This window comes from Rana temporaria, chromosome 10 (assembly GCF_905171775.1).
Source record: "Rana temporaria chromosome 10, aRanTem1.1, whole genome shotgun sequence".
Taxonomy (NCBI): domain Eukaryota; kingdom Metazoa; phylum Chordata; class Amphibia; order Anura; family Ranidae; genus Rana; species Rana temporaria.
In genome coordinates, this window is record NC_053498.1 from 48,901,414 (window position 1) to 48,922,811 (window position 21,398).

A 21,398-nucleotide genomic window follows, 5' to 3' on the forward strand; every position below is an offset into this window, starting at 1 on the left:
CTAGCCCTGATGTGCTTTGCGAGTATTTTAATGTATTTAATTGATGCTGTGATTTAAAAGTGGATTGACACAGCTTGTGGAATAAAGACTCACTAAAGAATTGTTGGTCAAAGAAAAAATAGTTGTGAGTAGCTGCATACTTCAGGAGTTCCATAATAATCCCAATCTGAGTTGAGGCCAATCCGGATTCTCTCCTTAGGTACAAGTTGACAGCCTCTAAGCCCAAATTGTGTGGAATGTTAGTATACAATGAAGTAACATCAGCGGTAACCATCCATAAACCACTTACAGGTGCGATACCTGAAAGTAGGTTTATTACCTGCTTGTATCCTTGATGTAAGATGGAATCTTTTTCACAAGGGGCTGAAGGTAACAGTCAATATACTTGCCCACCCGGGCAAGTCAGACTTTTGTGAACCTTCGGGAGGTAATAAATAATCGGTGTACGTGGTGCACAAGGCACCAAATACAATCCCTCCTTTTCGGTTAGAATGCCTTTATGCAGTCCATTCTTTACCAGAATTCCCAGCTCCCGCTTGTATTTCAAAACTGGGTCACTCAGGAGGGGCGTGTAGGTGTCACTGTCACCAACAATGCGATGTAGTTCAGTCATGTAATCGCAGCGGTCTAAGACCACAATGCCCCCCCTTTATCCGCTGGCCTGTTTGTCAATGATTTATTCTGACATAATGACTCAAGACCAGCTTCTAAATCCTGCTGCATTTTGACTTTTTTAATCCTGATGTCTTCTAAATCGCGAAGTACAACATCTCTGAAGACCCTGATTGGAGGAGCCAAGGGACCAGGTGGATTGAAGAGTGAGGCGTTTGACAGACCCTAGTGTAAAAACTCAGAGTCTGTAGTCGCCACCCCTCCATACAAATTAGTCATCATGTAGCGTTTAATGTTAAGTTTGCGTACATATTTATGTACATCCATAAAGGTCTGAAACTTGTTTAGACTCCTAGGTGGAGCAAATTTCAGACCCTTATCTAGCAACTTCTTCTCTTGGTCGGTTAGTTCTTGTTTGCTGAGGTTATAAACCCCAGCCCCTATAGTCTTTTTCTCTTTGGCTGATTGAAACCGCCCCCCTCTCGTTCCTCTCTTAACTCTATAGGCCTTCTTTGGCCCCGAGTGTTCCTGGGAAAACCCCAGTTCTCATATCTCTGGTTTCCACCAGGTTCAGAGTATCTCTGGTTTCCACCAGATTCAGAGCATGGGATAGGTCTTTGATAACCTTGATACCCATAATTATCTGCATAATACGCATTATGGGGTCTTCTGGGTGAGTCATATCCCCTATCATTGAATCCTATAGGGCCCTCCAGATCGGATAGGGGAAAAAAACTATTTTGAACCGGTATATTATATCCCTGGTTCCCTCTATTCCCATAGAACTGTGGGGGACCACTTCAGTGATGTTACTTCATTGTATACTAACATTCCACACAATTTGGGCTTAGAGGCTGTCAACTTGTACCTAAGGAGAGAATCCAGATTGGCCTCAACTCAGATTGGGTTTATTATAGAACTCCTGAAGTATGCAGCTACCCACAACTATTTTTTCTTTGACCAACAATTCTATCGTCAAGATAGGGGCGTGGCAATGGGGGCTAAGTATGCCCCCAGCCTGTCCAACCTTTTCATGGCCAATTGGGAGGAGGACGTCATCGATCGCGACAGGAGACCTGAGGTGGTCTTGTGGGCGCGGTATATCGATGATGTCCTCCTCCTATGGAATGGCAGTGAGTCGGACCTATTGACCTTTATGTCATCGCTCAACTTGAATGATAGGGGTATTGCATTCAATTTTGAGGCGAGTATGGAGCAGATCAACTTTTTAGACCTCACGATTAAGATCTGTGATGGGAGGTTTACTACGTCCATGTATTTCAAGGCTACGGACAGAAACTCCTACATAGCTATGGATAGTTGTCACCATGAACCTTGGCTTAGAGCCGTACCCCGTGGGCAGTTCACATGCCTCAGGAGGAACTGCACTGAGTTAGGGACATTTGATGAACAAGCACAGATACTATCTACTAGGTTCTTGGAGAAAGGCTATGACGCAGAGGTATTAACTCAAACCATCAAAAGCATCAGAGAAGTGGATAGATCATCCCCCCTGGTGGAAAGGACTGAACAAAGGGCTAATAAAGTATCTGTACCCTTCATTACCACTTTCTCTGTACAGCACCGTTCAATAAAGCAGATGATCCAGAGGCACTGGCACATACTAGGGAGTGACCGTGTGTTGAAGAGTATTTTGCCTGAAAAACCACAGGCCATCTTTAGAGGTGCTTTATCTCTTGGGAACAGGATTGCTCCCAGTAGGGTTACCATCAGTGCAAGAACTGCCAGGTTCCAGACTTTTTTTTCTAGGATAGGCAGCAAACTGTGACAATACACCTGTATTGTGCCCCTGGAAGAAGTATGTTTTTTACAAAACGGACGTAGGGCGGAGCGGCGCGCTGTCGTCACCCAAACAAGCTCCAAACGTTCCCCAGTGGACGGGTATTTGTGAATTTGTGTTCCGGCCGACACATCAGATTCAAGGCGATCTTTTTACTGCATTTCTGTAAGTGCATTACCTTTTAAAAATAAATATTTTTACTCTTTTAATACACTATGTGGAGCCTCTATCATTGTTTTTACATGGTGGATATTGCTGTCATCACTTGTGAATGAGACCCAATTGGATCACATACGTCTGAACCACATGACTGGGAGTGATTGCCCTTTATATGCTGTTCATGATACCCTGTAATAAGGGATCATGGATTTCTGGTAAGAATCCAATCATTAGACTGGTGGAGGATTGTATCACCGTTTCTTTTTGGTCACGTTATCTACTACATGATATTTGGCACAACTCACGGGTGTTCCGATGAAATCTTCATCAAGAATTTATGGACTTTTTCGTTACAGTTCTAAATTCAACATAGTTTATATTTACTTGCTTTGTTTACTTTGATTTTCAGTTTTTCCGTTTTTGTTCATATATGTCTATTTGAAATGTATACACTGGGCCAGATTCAGGTAGGGGCAGGCAAAACTGCGGCGGCGTAACGAATGACATTTACGTTACGCCTCCGCAAGTTTTACGGGCAAGTGCTTGATTCATAAAGCACTTGCCTGTAAAGTTGCGGCGGCATAGCGTAAAAGGGGCCGACATAAGCACGCGTAATTCAAATGATCCCGTAGGGGGCGTGGATCATTTAAATTAGGCACGTTCCCTAAAATTTCCCGACGTGCATTGCGGTAATTGACGTCGCAAGGACGTCATTGGTATCGACATGAATGTAAATGGCGTCCAGCGCCATTCACGGACGACTTACGCAAACAACGTAAAATTTTCAAATCGCAACGCAGGAACGATGTCCATACCTAACATTGGCTGCGCCTCCTAATAGCAGGAGCAGCCTTACGACGAAAACGACTTACGCAAACGACGTAAAAAACGACCGCCGGGCGCACGTACGTTCGTGAATCGGCGTAAGTATGTAATTTGCATAATCAGAATGCACCCTAAGATACGACGGCATAAGAGACTTATGCCAGTAGTATCTTAGGCTAAAGTCGGCGTATCTAGCTTTCTGAATACAGAAAGTAGATACGCCGGCGCTACTTGGCAATTACGCTGCGTATCTATGGATATGCAGGCGTAATTGCTCTCTGAATCTACCCCAATGTTGGTATCACTATAATAATGTATATTAACATCGATGGGTGTTGATATGGTCATCTAGTGGCTACCCACTCCCATCACACAATATATATATTTTCTGATTTTCTGTTACTGGTCTTTAAATATCACTGCTTGGTGCCTTTAATAGGCTCATATGTTTAGAGTTAGTGCAATTTTTATTTTTATTCTTGTACTTATTGTTTACTTGTTTATCGCAGCTCTCAGAGTGAATAAGCCAGGATTTGGCCGAAGGTTCCTTTTTTCCACTCCCTCTTGTCAATAGTATCTTAGCACAGTTTCTTTCCCTTTTTCCTATATGCGGGTCATAGTGCATGCTTGGCCAATCATCAGCCAGCAATGCACTATAATGCCGCAGTGAAATATGGGCCGTGACACGCCACTCGAATTTGCCGCGAACGGCCCATAACGTTCGTTATTCGACGAACAATCGAACATACGATGTTCGAGTCGAACATGGGTTCGACTCGAACACGAAGCTCATCCCTAAAGATGACAGCGGCTAACATGTCTGAGGGGCAGGTGCCTATGAATTATTCATGAGCACTGACGGGCTGGACGTCTAGCGGTGCAGCCCATGGGCCACGGGTTGCCGACCCCATGCTTAAGTGGAACAGTTTGCCTAGATGTACCATTTTTTCTTATAGGGTGACAGACCAATTTCAAGCAAACTCGCTTCAATTTCTCTTCAACTTCTTGTCAGCCCAGCATATACGGCATTCTAGCTAAAGAACAAACACATTACGACAAACATGATACATTCTAGTCAATGCTTTACATTTATTAGCTAGATGCAAGGAACAATGATATTTAGCAACCAATCAGTTTGTACCTGCCATCAGTTTAGTGCATTCAGAACAAAAAAGGCTGGGTTCACACTATTGCGAATTGGGTTTCCCTGCATCCAATTCACAAGTCAGGAGTGGCTCCGGTGCAAAGTGCATAGTCCTGTGTGTCTTCTGGTCCGTTTCAGGTCCGAATTCAACCACACATTTGGGCTGGATTCGGACTTGAAATGGTGAACGGGGACATACTTTATATCATATTTCTCTAATATAGTGCATTATAAAAAAAATACATTTGAGACTAAATCATATGTTAAATTAAAACATTATCAAAGTGACCATGTCAGGAAGTAGAAAGGCTTACAATAGCGACTCTCTGTAAAAGAGGAACTTTATACATACAGTACCTCTTCGGTAGGTGGTGTGTTGAAACAATACTCTTTTTACCAATATCTGACACTGATGGTGGTGTAAAACTAGAGCAGCCCTACTGTGCCAACATTGCATCGCTTGGGTGTGAACACCCATGCGATGTGATTCAGGTGTGTGAGGAAAAAAAGGGTCCTGCACCGTTTTGGTGCCTATGTGATGCAATGCGATTTCAGCCATATAAAACGTATGGCTGAAATCGCACAGCACAGACATTACATGTGATGTGCACTGGAATATAGTGCAATTCCTGTGCGAATCTCATGCAATGTTTTCCCACAAACCAGTGTGAACCCAGGCTGAGGCTCAATTCACATCTATGCATGTTGCTTTTGAGCGTCTTTCTGCGTATTTACCATGATTTTGCAGCGATTTGCGATTTGTCTTTTTTTTACATTCACTGTGTATAGCTGGTTGCTAAGGAGCAGGATGGGAAGCCGGCATCCGTGTCCTTAGCAACAGATGAGTCATCAGCTGTCAGCGGGATTCCCTGTTGACAGCTAAATGTAAAAAAATGATTCCGGCAAAAAATTATTCACAAACAAAATAGCGTGAGGCCCTCCCAGTCTATACCAGCTCTCACCCAAAAGCACCTTGCCCCCATGTTGATGGGAACAAGAAAAAGGTAGAAAGGAAGCGCCACCTAAGTGCAGTATTAAAACAGTTATTTTAATGGCAGAGTATATAATCACACTCACAAGAGAAGGTAAGTAAAGGGCTCATCTGTATGATCATGGAGTCCTCAATTCCGGATCCGTCTTACACTGCAGAGCGTTGTGGCTTGGCCTGGAGCCTGTCCTTTTGGCCGTCAGGAAGAGGCTTGGTGTAGCGTGGAAGCACGTGACGTCACGGATCATGTGATCACTTCCAGGAGCACTTACGGGAAAGGGTTTCCATGGAAAGAAGAAGGCTGATTGGGTTACGCGCTTGGAGCAACTGCTCCTTCAACTGGACAATAGAAGGAGCAGTTGCTCCTAGCATGTAGCCCAATCAGTCTCTGTCTCCCTGCCGCTGTCTTCTCCCCAAGCCTACTTCTCCCCCAAGCCATCTTCTCCCGGAGCTGTCTTCTTCCTCGCCGGTTGCCCAATGACTTCACCCGGAGAGCCCACCCCCTTGTGATGTCACAAGGGGCGGGCTCTCTGGGTGATGTCATTGAATAGCCATGACCCATGGCTACATAAGAGATGTCAGACAGCGGGGGATGTCACAACGGAGCTATTTTTTTTTAATAAAGGACTTGTCAAAAAAAAAATTACATTTCACTGCTTTTTTGGTGAATGGGTAGGGGTACGATGTACCCAATACCCGTTCACATGGGGGCGGGATCTGGGGGCCCCCTTAAAAGAGGGCTTCCAGATTCTGATAAGCCCCCTGCTCGCAGACCCCGAGAACCACCGGCCAGGGTTGTCGGAAGGAGGCCCTTGCCCCCATCAACAAAGCACCCCCCCATGTTGAGGGCATGTGGTCTGGTATGGTTCAGGAGGAGAGGCCGCTCGCTTGTCCCCCCCCCTGAGGGACCACAAAAATTGGCGTGGGGGTGTCCTCTTCAAATCCATACCAGACTGAAGCTCTGTTTGATGCTCTGGAATGGTGGGTCAGAAGCCCAGATTGATCTATCAGTCACCTGTCTGAGATCTACTGGTTTAGGAGATATTTACCTTGCATGCAGCCGCTAACATCAGCAGTGCATGCGCTCTGAAGATCCGGTGGATGCTGCCGGACCTTGCCGGAATGGAGGACTCCCGCGTGCATGGTAGCTCCGTCAGCGTTGACTGGGAGGCGGTGTGGACATTAGAATGCAAGTATTTCATAATGAGCTAGTATGTGGTGCATACTAGCTCATTGTGCCTTTGTCTTACAGTTTTTTTTTTCCAGGGCATACAACCGCTTTAAGAGGTTCCTGGATTCCCCTATCTTTTGTGTAGTCCTATTGCATGTCAAATTGTCCAGTCAGTGTTTTGGCTAATATAAAATTGCAAATGAAGGCAAAAAAAAACAAAAACATTTTTTTCTTTTTTTTTTTAGAGTTAGAGATGGATTAGAAAACCGGTCAGGTTTTTCCTGCTGTCTGTGTCCCTCTAAGAGTGATTCCAACCTCTTTATTTGTCCTGGTAATCATTATCAAAAGTGAAAGGGAATCACAAGTTTTGAGTGGTTAACAGAACAGGAATAGAGGGGAAATGTTCTGGGATACTAATTCTGGTGTGGCAGGAAGTTAAGGGAAATCCTCCTTATGCCTTGTACACACGATCGTTTTTTCCAGCGGTAAAAAGTCTGCAGGGAAAACTGAGAACCTGCTCGGTAGCTTTTCCCCCCTACACACGGCCGGTTTTCCTAGCAGGAAAACTGCCATGAGTATCTATGCTCCATAGGAAAACTGCAGAGAAAAAGACCACCGGCAATCCCGGCAGGAAAAAAGAGAACATGTTCTCATTTTTCCCGCCAGTATTCCCGGCGGTTTTCCTGTCGGGAAAACTGCCATGGAGCATATACACGGCCAGTTTTCCCGGCCAAAAGCTGTCATGGCAGTTTTCCCGACAGGAAAACTGGTCGTGTGTACGAGGCAAAATGGGACAGATGGCAAAAAAAAGAAAAAAACTAACAGAGGATATAACTCTCTCATACCCTATTCAAAGTGAGAAAAACGTTTTGCCTTCAGTTCTACTTAGGAGATGGTAGTCAACAACCTCTGGTTTAGGAGAGAACTGGGCTTGGGGAGAATTTTCCCCCAAAGCCAACACAAATAAAATATGCTTGACTGGTGACCCTGAGTGGTAATATTTACCCATTCTGATCTCAAATAGAGTGGGATTTACTATTAGTGGCAGCTGCTGGCATTTACTGTAGCTATCTATTCCCTATTTAACTTGATTCAGACCATAGACAATGTAAAAAAAAGCTAATAAAAACACACATATGAACATCCTTTGAAAGCTCACAGGAAGGTTATATCATTGCTATGTCCATATTGCTCTCATCAGCTCCAGTGCAAAGATCCTCAGTGCTTTACAGCTAAGCATTGTCTTTTTGGAAATTTCGGACCACTGTAGCATTTTCATAGATGAGATCTGAGGGAACCTGATTTTCATAAACATTTTCCTCTGAAGATTGGTCAATTAGGTCCAGCATACACTTGTTGAGAAATATATATTGTTCCTAGAAAAATATATATAAAAAAAAATAAGTGAAGTTGCTTATGCATAAATTTCTGTTAATGTACTAACATTAAAATTATTTATTTGTAAGTAAAACACATTATGCAAGTCACTTAAATTAAAGGGAGCCTTCAGATAAACACCTTTAAAACACCCTTTCCACAAAGTAAAGTACCTTGGCTCCTTCCAATTGCTTGCTTGATCCTTGATTGGAGCAACCAGTGACTGCATTTTTCTGCCCTGTGTATTATTTTTGTGTGCTAACAATCCCAAGACACATATAAGTATTCCTACAGTAGTGATTAGTAATATCACAGAATGAGATTTATTTTAGTTAAAAACTGCCCAGGTTCAAGAAGGTAAAACAAAATGTAATGTTAATTTCACCTTTATACTATTTTTTTGGTTAATATTCTTATTAAAGAATACAGTAGATGGCAGGCAACAGTGCATGCATGTAGGCATGTGTTAGAGACTGTAGTATACTCAGAGCCGTCTTTAATGTTGATTGGACCCTGGGCAAAAATGTCTTGGGGCTCCCCCCCATGCAAGTTTGCTCTCCACTTGCTCTGAGCCATACAATAAATATCATCTAGACTTAAAATCAGTTTACTGTATCAGATCAGGCAGTGATTGCAATTGGTTGCCAGAGGTTACAGCATGTCATTACCACTTACTGACTGGTTGCTAGAGGTTACCGCACACATTACGGCTCACTGATTAGTTGCTAGAGGTTACAGCACATGATTTCTGCTTGTTGATTGGTTGCTAGAGATTACTGTACATCATCTCTTCACTGCAGAGGGGCATGATATACGTATGAATGCTGCTCAGCTATTTACATATGAATGCTGCTCAGCTATTTACATATGAATGACGTCACTATTTACATATGAATGGCAGTTATTTACATATGAATGACAGTTATTTACATATGAATGACAGTTATTTACATATGAATGACAGTTATTTACATATGAATGACAGTTATTTACATGTAAACACAGGGGCCCAGATTCACAGAGAGCAAGGCGCACATTACGCCGCCGTAGAGCAAACAATGTACGCTACGCCAGCACAGAGAGGCAAGCATTGCATTCAGCAAGCCAGTGCTCCCAACGCTGCGCCAGCGTGGTGTGGGTTTCGAAGGCACACAACGGCGTAGGTGGAAGTGGGCGTGACCCCATGCAAATGATGGGCCGAATCGTGAAAGGTACGTATCACGAACTGCGCATGCGCCGTGACGTGGACGCATGCACAGCACACCCCCCTGTGCCTGCTCATAACCTCGCCGGCACAACTGCCTAAGCTACGCCAGATCACGGCGTACGCCGTGAACATAACGTACGCCCAGCCAGACACACGTCCAACGCACAATACGCCGGCTTGTGTTCCCTGGTGCAGACCTGAGCATGCCTGTTGCAGGGTTGCACCTCCTTTATGGGGAATAACTTTACGCCGGACGTACCACTTACGCGCATTTCGCGTAGCATGTGCTGGGCACGCGCACGTTTGTGAATCGCCATATTTCCCTCATTTGCATGTTTGAATGGCTAATCAATGTGAGCGGCACCATGCTCCCAGCCTAAATGTGCACCCACCCTACACCGGCGTAAGCAAGCTACGTCGGCGTGTGTAGCCTGTTTTTAGTCGCATATTAGTTTGTGGGTCTGGTGCACAGATAGGACGGCGCACATTTGCACTTACGTCGTCGTTACTTGTTATACGTCGGCGTAAGTGCTTTGTGAATCTGGGCCAGGGTCTGCAGGTGAGTCATCTGTGCTTAACAATAGGGCAGAGCTTGGCAGCATTAGTGGCAGCATTCCACACTGAGATATCAAGACACAGGACTAAAACTTCAAAGGAATTTAAACTGGGATAGTTAGTAAGTATGTGACAGCTGCTTTGGGCCCCACAACAATGACAGGGCCCAGGGCAGCTGTCCCTTTTGCCCTGCCTTAAAGACGACCCTGAGTATACTGTATCTGCCGACCTGAAGGTTTGCCAAGTGTTGTGCCTTAAGGAAGGCAGGGGACCATGGAGGACTATCCTGTCCCGTTATGAGCTCCATCTTGTGGAGGTCAGCATCCCCTATTGGACAAACACCTTGACTCAAAACTTCCTAAATAGGAGATTCTGCATCATTCGGTTCACCCTCACTGTGGGAGGGAGTTAGGGATGGAGCCCTGCTAGGAGATAGTAGGAACAGCATCAGAGGAACTGCATCAGGGAGAGGCACCTGTTGAGGAGGGAAAAGGTTTATCATTACAGGTAGGGTTGCCACCTGTACGGGATTCCCCCGGACAGTACGGGTTTTGAACCATGTGTCCGGTTTTCAGTCCCCCTGGACACATGATTCATTCAGATCGGACTGTGGCAGATGGGGATCGGGGGAAGAAACATAGCTACCACTTATTGGGCAGCAGCTGGGGGCTGAGGAAGGAACAGAACTAGTTAAATTAGTTAGCAGTGCAGTAAAAAGCTTTCAGCAGCTCCCGACAATGAAACTATAGTCCCGGTCCCCTTGTATATATCAATCCGCCGGGGAATGTAATTGCCGGGAGCCACAGTACATGGATTACTATTTGATGATTTTCGGCCACAGGTGAAGCAATCCTTGTGCTGCGGTTCCCAGCAATGATGGGCCAAATCCTCAAAAGAGATACGACGGAGTAACTGCTGTTACTCTGTCGTATCCCTGGTCCTAACTATGGAACTGATCCACAGAATCAGTTTTCCATAGTTAGGGAGAAGATCCGGCATGTGTAATTGAATTACACTGCCGGATCTTAGGGCCAAATCCACAAAGACCCGGCGTAACGGCGAAGTTCTAATTTAAGTTACACTGCCTTAAAATTTCTAGCTAAGTGCCCGATCCACAAAGCACTTACCTAGAAATTTCTGGCCGTGTAACTTAAATTCCGCCGGGGCAAGGCGTTCCTCATTTCATGGGGGCGATTCCCATTTAAATGAGGCGCGCTCCTGCGCCGGCCGTACTGCGCATGCTCGCATCCGCCGCTGGGGGCATTTTGTGTCGAAATGCCGCCTCGGGTATGCAAATTAGCACTTACGGAGATCCACGAAGCTTTTCAGCTTCCTTTTTTCTCCATAATGCCGCGTACACACCATCACTTTATGTGATGAAAAAAAATGACGTTTTTAAAAACGTCACTTTAATTGACTGTGTGTGGGGGAAAACGTCGTTTTATGTCTTGTAAAAAACGACCAAAAAAAATTGAAGCATGCTTCAATTTTATGTGTCGTTTTTCAAAAGTGCACTTTTTACTTCACAGAAATTGACCGTGTGTAGCAAAAAACTACTTTTACTTCACAGAAAGTGTCGTTTTTTTTTCATCACATAAAGTGATGGTGTGTATGCGGCATAAGTATTAAGTTGCATGTGTAAAATTAGGGCTGCTTTTACAAGGTGTAAAGTTAGTACACCATGTAAAAGCAGACCCTTCTGTCTAGCGATGCGTTTTTTTTCGAATTTGAATTTTTTTTTTCGCGCCGTATCTTTTTTTTTTTTCCGACGCAACTTTATTGACCCGTCGCAATCCACAAAGCCCGGCGTAACGTAATTTCGCGCTATGCACGTCGGGAAAATGACGTCACGAGCATGCGCAGTACGGCCGGCGCGGGACGCGCCTCATTTAAATGGGAATCGCCCCCATGAAATGAGGAACGCCTTGCCCCGGCGGAATTTAAGTTACACGGCCAGAAATTTCTAGGTAAGTGCTTTGTGGATCGGGCACTTAGCTAGAAATTTTAAGGCAGTGTAACTTAAATTAGAACTTCGCCGTTACGCCGGGTCTTTGTGGATTTGGCCCGATATGCCCCGGCGGAATGATAGAGAAGTGCAGGTCGGGAGAACGACATAATGATTCCTGCTGCCAGATAAGGATTAACCAATTGAATTCTGTAATCACTTGACCAGGAGGTGAGGAGTTAATGAGGAGTCGTTGCCTTGCTTGTCTCTGCTGGTAAAGATTAGGAGTAGGACAGGAGGGGGGTGCATGGTGGATAAAAAAACTGAACTCCTCTGTTCAGGATCTGTGAGGATGTAAACCTGAGGGGCAGGATGGACAAGACTGATGTGCACAGGAGCTGCCTGTGACTGTGTGGGCCAGTGATGATTACCCTCTACGTTACATATGACTTACCTCTGCCATACTACTGACCTCTGCCTTCTGCTTTTTTTTTTTACATACCCCCGGCAGATTGTCAGGACCACTGCCTTAAGGATTACTCCGCTGCTCCCTGATAAGCTTTAGCTAGTCCTGCTAAGGTGCCTGAACAACTTAGGCATCTTTTGTTACCTTAGAATGTTTTAGGGAATGTCTGGTTCACTTTGAGCGGAGTTTCTCCCTAAAGTGGAACTCCTCCCCCCCATCTGATTCCTCCCCCCCTCCGGTGCCACAATTGGCACCTTTCGGGGGGGGGGGGGGGAGGATACCTGTCTTTGACAGGCATTGCACATGTGCAGTAGGGTTCCCGGCATGAAGCCAAAAGGCTACACTGCCAGATACCCTTACCCGCAATGGCGGCGGCAGCACCCAACAGCTAATGGAAACATCAGCTGCGGGTGCTGACATCGCTGCACTTCAGGACAACTAAGTGTCCAATTATTAAAAGCCAGCAGCTACCTGCAGTATGTGTAGCTGCTGGTTTTACATTTTTTTCTTTTTTGGGCGGTACTCCGCTTTAACGCTGGGTTCACACCTATGCAAAATGAATGCGGGTTTCCCTGCATTCAATTCTCAAAGCAGGAGAATGTGAGCAGCTCTCTATGGAGTCGGTTCACATATCTCCGGTGCGGCTGCGGAGCGCACTGCACAGAAACGCTGTGAGTCTTTGGCTCTGTTTCGGGGTCAAATTCAGGCAAAGATTCATCCCTGAACCGGAGAACAGGGAGCACAGAGTTCCTGTGCGATACACAGGCGGCTCCAGTGTGAACTGAGCCTAAACCCAAACTCCAGCTCCTTTTTCTCCCTGCCCTATTTTTCTTAACGTTTACCTCCAGTAATGTGCTGTAAATTAACAATTAAGCTGTTTAAGGAAGGCAAAGCACCAACAGCTGACAGCTACATTCACCTTGGCGATTAGGGACGGTGTGTGAATAGTAGTCAGGTATTGGAGATTCCTGTTGCAGCTGTTAGCGAGTAGGTGTGGCACTATAATGACATTTTACCAGGGGCCACAGCTATCTGTGCCTCTCTGAATGGCCAATGATTATCTGTGCTGATCACTGCTGGACGGTGAACTAGCAAAATGTTAATAAAGTGAAGGGGGCCAGGAGCCACATCTTGTTCCTGGGAGCCACATCAGGAATTGTTACAATTTGCACCAGCTCTAATCACCAGTGTGAAAGTAGCCTTAGGCTGGATTCACACCTATGGCATTTTTAGTGCTTTTTGCATATTGCAGATTTGCACTACAGAACGTGTTCCATAGGTAACCATGTTAAATGGACTGTAGTGCAAATCTGAAAAATGCAAAAAGCACAAAAACTGCATAGGTGTGAATCCAGCCTAAGGCCCCTTTCACACTGATGTGTTTTTCCTGCGTTTTTACTCTGCAATGGGACATTTCTCACCCCTGCGCTGTGGGTTTGAAAAGTCCTGCATGCTGTATCTTTGGTACGGTGTTGAAAAGCCACACCAAAAACGCAGCTTTCTATTCAAGTTTTTGGTGGGTTTTTGAGTCACATGTCCATTCTTTTTTTAAATCTAAGAATATTTTATGGATACAAAAAATGCTTTTGTTTTATTTAATCATGCCACTATAAGCCCCTCACACTGTTGATGCAATTTGGACACACCTACTGTTCGCCATGGCGCGCATAGCACACCGTGTTACTACTCTCATTGGGGCACCCAACAGTACCCCAGGTCTTTTACAATCTTATAGTGTCTATATACTACAAAAAAAATTGCCATACGACACAAAATGTTCGGGTTTGGCTTGAGAAAAAGATGGCAACCCTAATTACAGGGTTTCTTTTCGTTTTCGTTTTGTACGTTTTTCAGTCTCCCATTTGCAGCCAGATATCTTAAAGGACTTTTGGGGATTACTGTGTGACCTCAAAAGGAAGTGACCCTCTGGCATTCTTACCCCCCCCCCCCAAGACTCTCTGGCTTTCTTTGATCAGTAAGTACCATATTTATCGTGGTATAACGCGCTCCCGCGTATACCGCGCACCCCTAAAGTGGCCCCCAATCCTGTGTAAAAAAAGTTTTTTTTGTACTTACAGTTTTGGTGTCTTGCGCGACGTCCATCGGCGGCCTCGTCGGGTCCGGCGTCCTTCTGCGGCTTCGGGTGTCCTCTTCGGCGGGTCCGGCGTCCTTCTGCGGCTTCGGGTGTCCTTCTGCGGCGGGTCCGGTGTCCTCTTCGGCGGGTCCGGTGTCCTCTTCGGCGGGTCCGGCGTCCTCTTCGGCGGCGTCCTCCCCGCTCGTTTCCCGCGCCGAGTTTGAATACTGTGCCGACATATACAGAGCGCAGTACACTCGTGTATTGTCGGCAATGCTCGGCTACCCGCGCTGACGTCCTGTACGTCCAGGACGTGAGTGCGGAAGGAGCCGAAACTGCCCGACTATACCCGAGTGTACTGCGCTCGGTATATGTCGGCGCAGTATTCAAAACTTGGCGCGGGAAAGCAGGTATCGGCGTATACCGCGCACCCACGATTTTGCCCTGATTTTCAGGGCAAAAAAGTGTGCGGTATACGCCGATAAATACGGTATATAATACTTTAGGAAAAGTACCTTGCTGATAAACATTACTTTCTCTGCCTGAGATACAGTCTAATCTGCCACATATAATCCCTTACCCAGTCTTCTTCCTAATCTCTCCACTCTGTAATGTGCGCAGTCTACCTCTCCTTCTTACTGTTCTGTCCTCTCTCCAACGTTCTGTCCTTCACCCCTTTTCTCCACCCCACAGCTTATATACAGTCCTGATCAAAAGTTTAAGAACTTGAAAAATGTCAAAAAATCTTATTTTGCATTGTTGGATCTTAACAAGGTTCCATGTAGAGCTTCAACATGCAACAAGAAGAAATGAGAGTGACACAAAACATTTTTTGGGCATTCAATTAATTGAAATTAAACTGTTTTTCAGCTGATCAAAAGTTTAGGACCACATGCATTTAAAAGGCCAAATCTATGCAAAGATGTGGATTAATTGTCATCTTCTGTCAGGTAGTCACACGTTGTGATGGCAAAGGCAAAAAAACTCTCCCTTTTTGAACGTGGTCGGGTTGCTGAACTGCATAAGCAGGGTCTCTCAGCGCGCCATCGCTGCTGAGGTGGGACGCAGTAAGACAAGTCATTTGGAATTTCTTAAATGATCCTGAGGGTTATGGAACAAAAAAGTCAAGTGGAAGACCCAAAAAAATTTCACCAGCACTGAGCCGGAGGATACCAATTGGCTGTCCGTCAAGACACTGGACGATCCTCGATCCAAATTAAGGCCCTTACTGGTGCTGACTGCAGCCCCATAACCATCAGACGGCATCTGAGACTGAAGAGCTTCAAAAACAAAAAACTTCTTCAAAAACCTTGTCTCCTTGAACGCCACAGAACTGCTCGTTTGGACTTTGCAAGAGAGCGCCAAACATGGGACATTCAAATGTGGAAGAAAGTTTTATTCTCTGATGAGAAAAAATGTAACCTTGATGGTCCTGATGATTTCCAACGTTACTGGCATGACAAGCAGATCCCACCTGAGATGTTTTCTACGTGGCACAGTGGAGGGGGCACCATAATGGTCTGGGGTGCTTTTTCCTTCAGTGGAACAATGGAGCTTCAGGAAGTGCAGGGGTGTCAAACGGCCGCTGGCTATATCCAGATGTTGCAGAGAGCATTCCTCATGACTGAGGGCCCTCGTCTGTGTGGTAACGACTGGGTGAAGACGAGCTGGAGGACGATGAACTCTCATTGCCTGCCTCAGAAGACTCATCCAGAGGTAACATTACTAATGATCAACCCCTGAACTATGCCATCATGATGGAAATAGCTAATGACATCAAAAGCTCATTCACAACAGCGATCACAGACATTAAGTCAGAGCTAATGAAGCTGTCTGAGCAAATGGCGGTGGGGGAGAGAGCAGGGAAGAGGAGAGACAGGGCCCTGGTCAGACTGGACAATATAGTGATCGATCACTCACAACATCTGATCGATATGAACAGGCATTTAGAGGATTTGGACAATAGGGGAAGAAGGAACAATATCAGGATAAGGGGGGTACCAGAGTCAGTCACCCCTGAACAGATTAAGCCTTCCCTGTCCACCATCTTTAATGGCCTCCTAGACAGACCTGAAGCATCCCCTATTGAGTATGACAGAGCTCACAGGGCCCTCAGACCACAAGCTCCTGACAAAAATCCTCCCAGGGACATTATATGTTGTATTCCAAATTTTGTTCTCAAAGAGGAGATCTTGCAAAAAGCTAGACTAAGTGATCAGATCGCATTCAACGGAACACATGTACAGCTCTTCCAGGACCTTTCCCCCATAACACTAAGAAACAGGAGAGCCCTGAGACCACTGTTAGAAGTCTTGAAAGAAAAGGGAATCACCTATCGTTGGAAATTCCCGTTTGCCCTACAGGCTTCCTTTAATGGTAAACAGCACATCTTAAGAATCCCTGAAGATATTTTGAAGTTCTGTGAGAATCTGCAGATATGCCCAGTAGACCTGCCAGAGTGGTACGCCGACTTCCGCATACCCCTGCAATCAACAACGCGCCCTTCAAGCAAGGTCCTTCACCGCCAAACCCCCGTACCATCCAGGGCATCTACGCAAAAATTCAGACAGATTCAACTTCAATTCACCTGCTGCCAAAAGCTCAAGGATGATGAGCTCTGGGCAATAGATGACCTCTCCGTCAGTATAACCGGTTGATATATAACTCTGTGCAGATCACGATCCTCCAAAACCAGAGGAAATGACCAATCGAAGTGCCTGCAAAGTTTTTCCCCCTTGGGTTTTTATCTTCCCTTTTTTTTTTTTTCTTCTCCACTACCCCAGCCTCATTTTTATTTTTACTGATTTTATTTCAGGATATGATCTATGCTATGGACGCTTTCTCATTTATCCACTAGATGGCGTTCTAGGATCATTTTCAACAACCACCATTGTACTTACTGCACAATGAACTGCTTGTGCATTCATATTTGCGCAACTATTCAAACGTCAGAAACAAAGGCAATTACTGTCATCTATCACCGAAAGATCATATCAGTATAGCTGTAAAAGGTTTAAAATGAGATATTAATCACATTTACACCACTTCAAGATCAATGTGCATCCACCACCTACTTACCTAATATGAAAAGGATGCACTGTGTTTTTGTCTTACTCTCCAACCTGTGTTATAATCTATCTATACCTTTTTTTGTTTTTGAAAGCTTTTTGTATTTAACTCTCCACCTCGCTGTACAAGGTTTCCTCTACAAACAGGTGACGACACAATGTATTACCACTCATAACTGGCGCCAGCTCATTACACCTGTGCATACGGTCATCAGAGATCGACTTAACAGTGAGTAACTACTACTAAACAACTTTGCCAGATAAGTGGTGCTTTTTCTTCTAATCAACGAAGGAGAGACTGGACCCTTTTTTTTTTTTTTTTTTTTTTGACATACCCACTTTTGGGTATTACACCTCGATTGGTAATGTTACACATATGTTACACATATGAACATCTAAATGATATGTTACTACATGTTACTTCATGTTATTTTATGCTGTCTGCACTATGACCATACTGCTTAAAGGGGTGGTTCCCCCGAAATTCATTTTTTTTTTTTAAATCCTTTCTTCCGCTTAGTACATGTACAATAATGTACTCACCCGTCCCAGGAATCTAGGCACCAGCATTCTTAATTCATCAGAATGTAAACTTTATAAAATGCAGCGATGGACGTTTTCATCTTAGCTCCTGGCATTCTGAAGCCCTATGCTGGAAAGAAATAGACACGCCAAAGCCCCACTCAGACAGACCAGGAAGTGCCTGCTTCACAGACCATAAAGAAAGGTAAACAAACGTTTTAAAAATTTTTGTTTGGTGAACGGTTTTTAGGCTAACTATGCCCTTGTGTTTAAGGTTAATGTCACGAAAGGAGATTCCGCAGTCCTGTCAATGTCAGGGGAATTCAGCCCCAGCGCGCGCGCGGCGCGGGAGTGCGCGCACCCGCTGACGGCGTTTGGCGCCAAGGAAACGCTATTTAAACCTGGTCAGTCCCTCACCATCTGCTGACCAGTCTACAGCGTTACCTGAGAACCTGCATCTGCTACCTATTGATTCACCTGTTTACCTGACCCGGCTTTCCTTGACCTTCCTTGTCTGCAACCCGCCTTTGACCCCGGCTTCTTCTGACCACGGCTCTGCTCAATCCCTGGTTTGTCGCTGCCCACCCGTATTACTGACCCGGCTTGGACTACCACGATTCTCTGGACTTTCCCTGTTACCTGAACCACTTACCGGTGACCCGACCGGCTTATTTACCTGCCCGATCTCTGTACCTACAAGTGCCATACTACCGTCTTGTCTGCTGCTTAAGTGCCCTGCCTGAACCAGCATACCTACCGGCTACCATTCCTGGACCACTACTCAGCTTTACCACCAGGCACTTGTGTCCCTCCGGACCCTTGACCCTCTGTCCATTCTACCAGTAGGTCTTGGGTCGGAGGCTTACGAGAGGCCGCTCCCTGCACGTTGGGCTCTATAACCAGGTACGTGACAGTACTGGTCAGCCAGACCGAGCCCAAGCAGGGAGCGTCTCCTATGGAGGACTTATGCCGCCATCTGGATGGTCTTACTACGGCTGTAAGGAACCTACAAGAGGGTTATACCCGTCTGGAGGAGTGCGTCCAAACTTTGGCTACAACCGCTCCTGCGGCATCCGGAACTTCAGCCACCCCTTCTGTAGTGATGTTGCCACCGGAACCCCGTGTGCCCACGCCTGAAAGATTTTCTGGTGACCGCAGCAAATACAGAGCCTTCCGCAACGCCTGCGAACTTTTCTTTGCGCTACAACCTAGAACTTTCTCGCTCGAAGCTACAAAAGTGGGCTTCGTCATCTCGCTGTTATCCGGCGAACCCCAAACCTGGGCACATCGCCTGTTGGAACGCAAGGAAGAATGCCTTAACCATCTTGTTGCCTTTTTTCAAGCCATGGACCTTATTTATGAGGATACTCAGTTAGCGGCAACTGCTGAAGCAGCGTTATGTGTACTCCAACAGGGGCGCAGGGCAGTAGAGGACTATGTAGCTGAATTCAGACAGTGGAGTTCCGACACCAACTGGAACGATGTTGCCCCGCGTCACCAGTTCCGTGCGGGCCTCTCGGACTCATTAAAGGACGAACTGGCTCGAGTGGGCATTCCCGCAACGCTTGACGCCTCATCCTCCTCTCTGTACAAATCGACAGACGTTTAAGGGAACGGCGTGCTGAACGTACGTCCGGCCCCGCACGACCCACATGGATGATGCCACGGGTACCAAGCTCTCCGCATATACCTCCTCCAAATGCTGTATCGACCTTTGCCGATGCCCCAGAACCAATGCAACTAGGCCTACTGCGGCCCTCTCTAACGCTGGAAGAGCGCCAGCGGCGCCGACGCAATAATCTCTGTCTGTATTGCCAGGAGGATCCGGGCACTATGTAAACACCTGCCCTGTCAAAGTTCCGTAAGTGTTCAGTCTTGCCTTCTACCCTTTCATCCACTTTATGTAATAATTGATACTCACCTGGTAATTTCAATCTCTCTGCAGCTCCCAGGAGGGGACGTCCAAGTACCCGTGATTAATTGATTCCGGCGCTTGCAGCGGCTTCATGGATGCTTTCCTTTGCCGCCCGACATGGAGTTCCTCTTCGACCTAGACGCTCGGAACTCACCGTTCATTAGCCCAGTGTTTCTCAACTCCAGTCCTCGGGGCGCACCAACAGGTCTTGTTTTCAGGCTTTCCATTATTGTGCACAGGTGATTTTATCAGTTTCACTGCCTTAGTAATTACCACAGCAGTTTGATCTGAGGGAAATCCTGAAAACATGACCTGTTGGTGCGCCCCGAGGACTGGAGTTGAGAAACACTGATTTAGCCGACGGATCGGCCATCAGATCCGGCCCTGTCACACAGGAAACTGCCCCCTTACACACGCTCATTGCTAACAACCATCGGGAAGTTCTTTGTTTTGATATCATTGTGTCACCTATCTTTCCCGTTATCTTGGGAATGCCCTGGTTAAAGACTCATAATCCCCAGATTGACTGGGAGTCCGGGGAGATCAACTTCCTTTCCTCTTACTGCCGCCAACATTGCCTCCAGGAGTCTGCAGCTTCCTCATCTCCCTTAATGTGTCTAGACTCTGAAGTTGGAAACCGTCAACTGGTTCCGGAGGCGTATCATGGTTTCCTGGATGTTTTTAGTAAAAAAGGGGCAGAAACCTACCTCCACACAGGTCCTACGACTGCCCAATTGAACTTTTACCTGGTGCAGAAATCCCGTTCGGTAGGATAATCCCCTTGACAGAACTGGAATTGGGCACGTTAAGATCCTATATCGACGAAAACCTGAAAAAGGCTTCATACGCCCTTCCACATCCCCCGCGGGAGCCGGCATATTCTTTGTGGAGAAGAAAGACCATTCTCTACGCCCCTGCTATAGCTATCAGGATTTGAACAAGATCACAATTAAAACAGATATCCCCTTCCGCTTGACCCCGAATTATTCCAGAGACTAGGAGCAGCCGTCATCTTTACCAAACTCGATCTCCGCGTTGCCTACAACCTTGTCCGTATTAGAGACGGAGACGAGTGGAAGACAGCGTTCCGCACCAGATTCGGGCACTTTGAGAGGCGGTACCTAACCCTCGCACGCACACCGTCACTTCCTGCATTGCTGGTTCCTAGCACAGCTGAGGTGGAACGCACGCTCCGGACAACGAGTGCGTCTCCAGCATCCAGGATCTTTCTTCTGCTACTACGCGGGATAGCCCCAGTGCCGGGTTCAAGGCACCCTAAATGGTAGCGCGGCCACTTGGCTCCTCTGCTTACTTTATATTTTATAAAAAAAACCAAACTACACTATGTTCGGCATTACCTTTGTTTTACATGCATAAACCGGGCATCCAATCAACAACGCAAGCATTACTGCCAGACGTTATTTACAAAACAGGTGATCCTGTTACAAGCCTTAATGCTCCCTTTTTTGGTAACAAAGTAAGGGACATTAATATCTGGTAAGAAGCCATCCAATTCTTACACTTTGGTGATAGTTTTAAAGGTGAAGGTGCGAAACATCACTCTATCAG

At 46.0% G+C, this 21,398-nt stretch overlaps 1 protein-coding gene across 1 annotated transcript in view; it reads right to left on the bottom strand.

The window, feature by feature from the left end:
- Positions 1-7,445: 7,445 nt before the first annotated feature.
- Positions 7,446-21,398, bottom strand: part of LOC120916559 (receptor-type tyrosine-protein phosphatase H-like) — a 1,518,207-nt gene continuing 1,504,254 nt past the window's right edge. Inside the window, exon 21 of the mRNA XM_040327609.1 lies at positions 7,446-8,076. Coding sequence (XP_040183543.1) covers positions 7,933-8,076 — 144 coding nt within the window. The 3' untranslated portion in view covers positions 7,446-7,932. The remainder of the gene's footprint in view (positions 8,077-21,398) is intronic.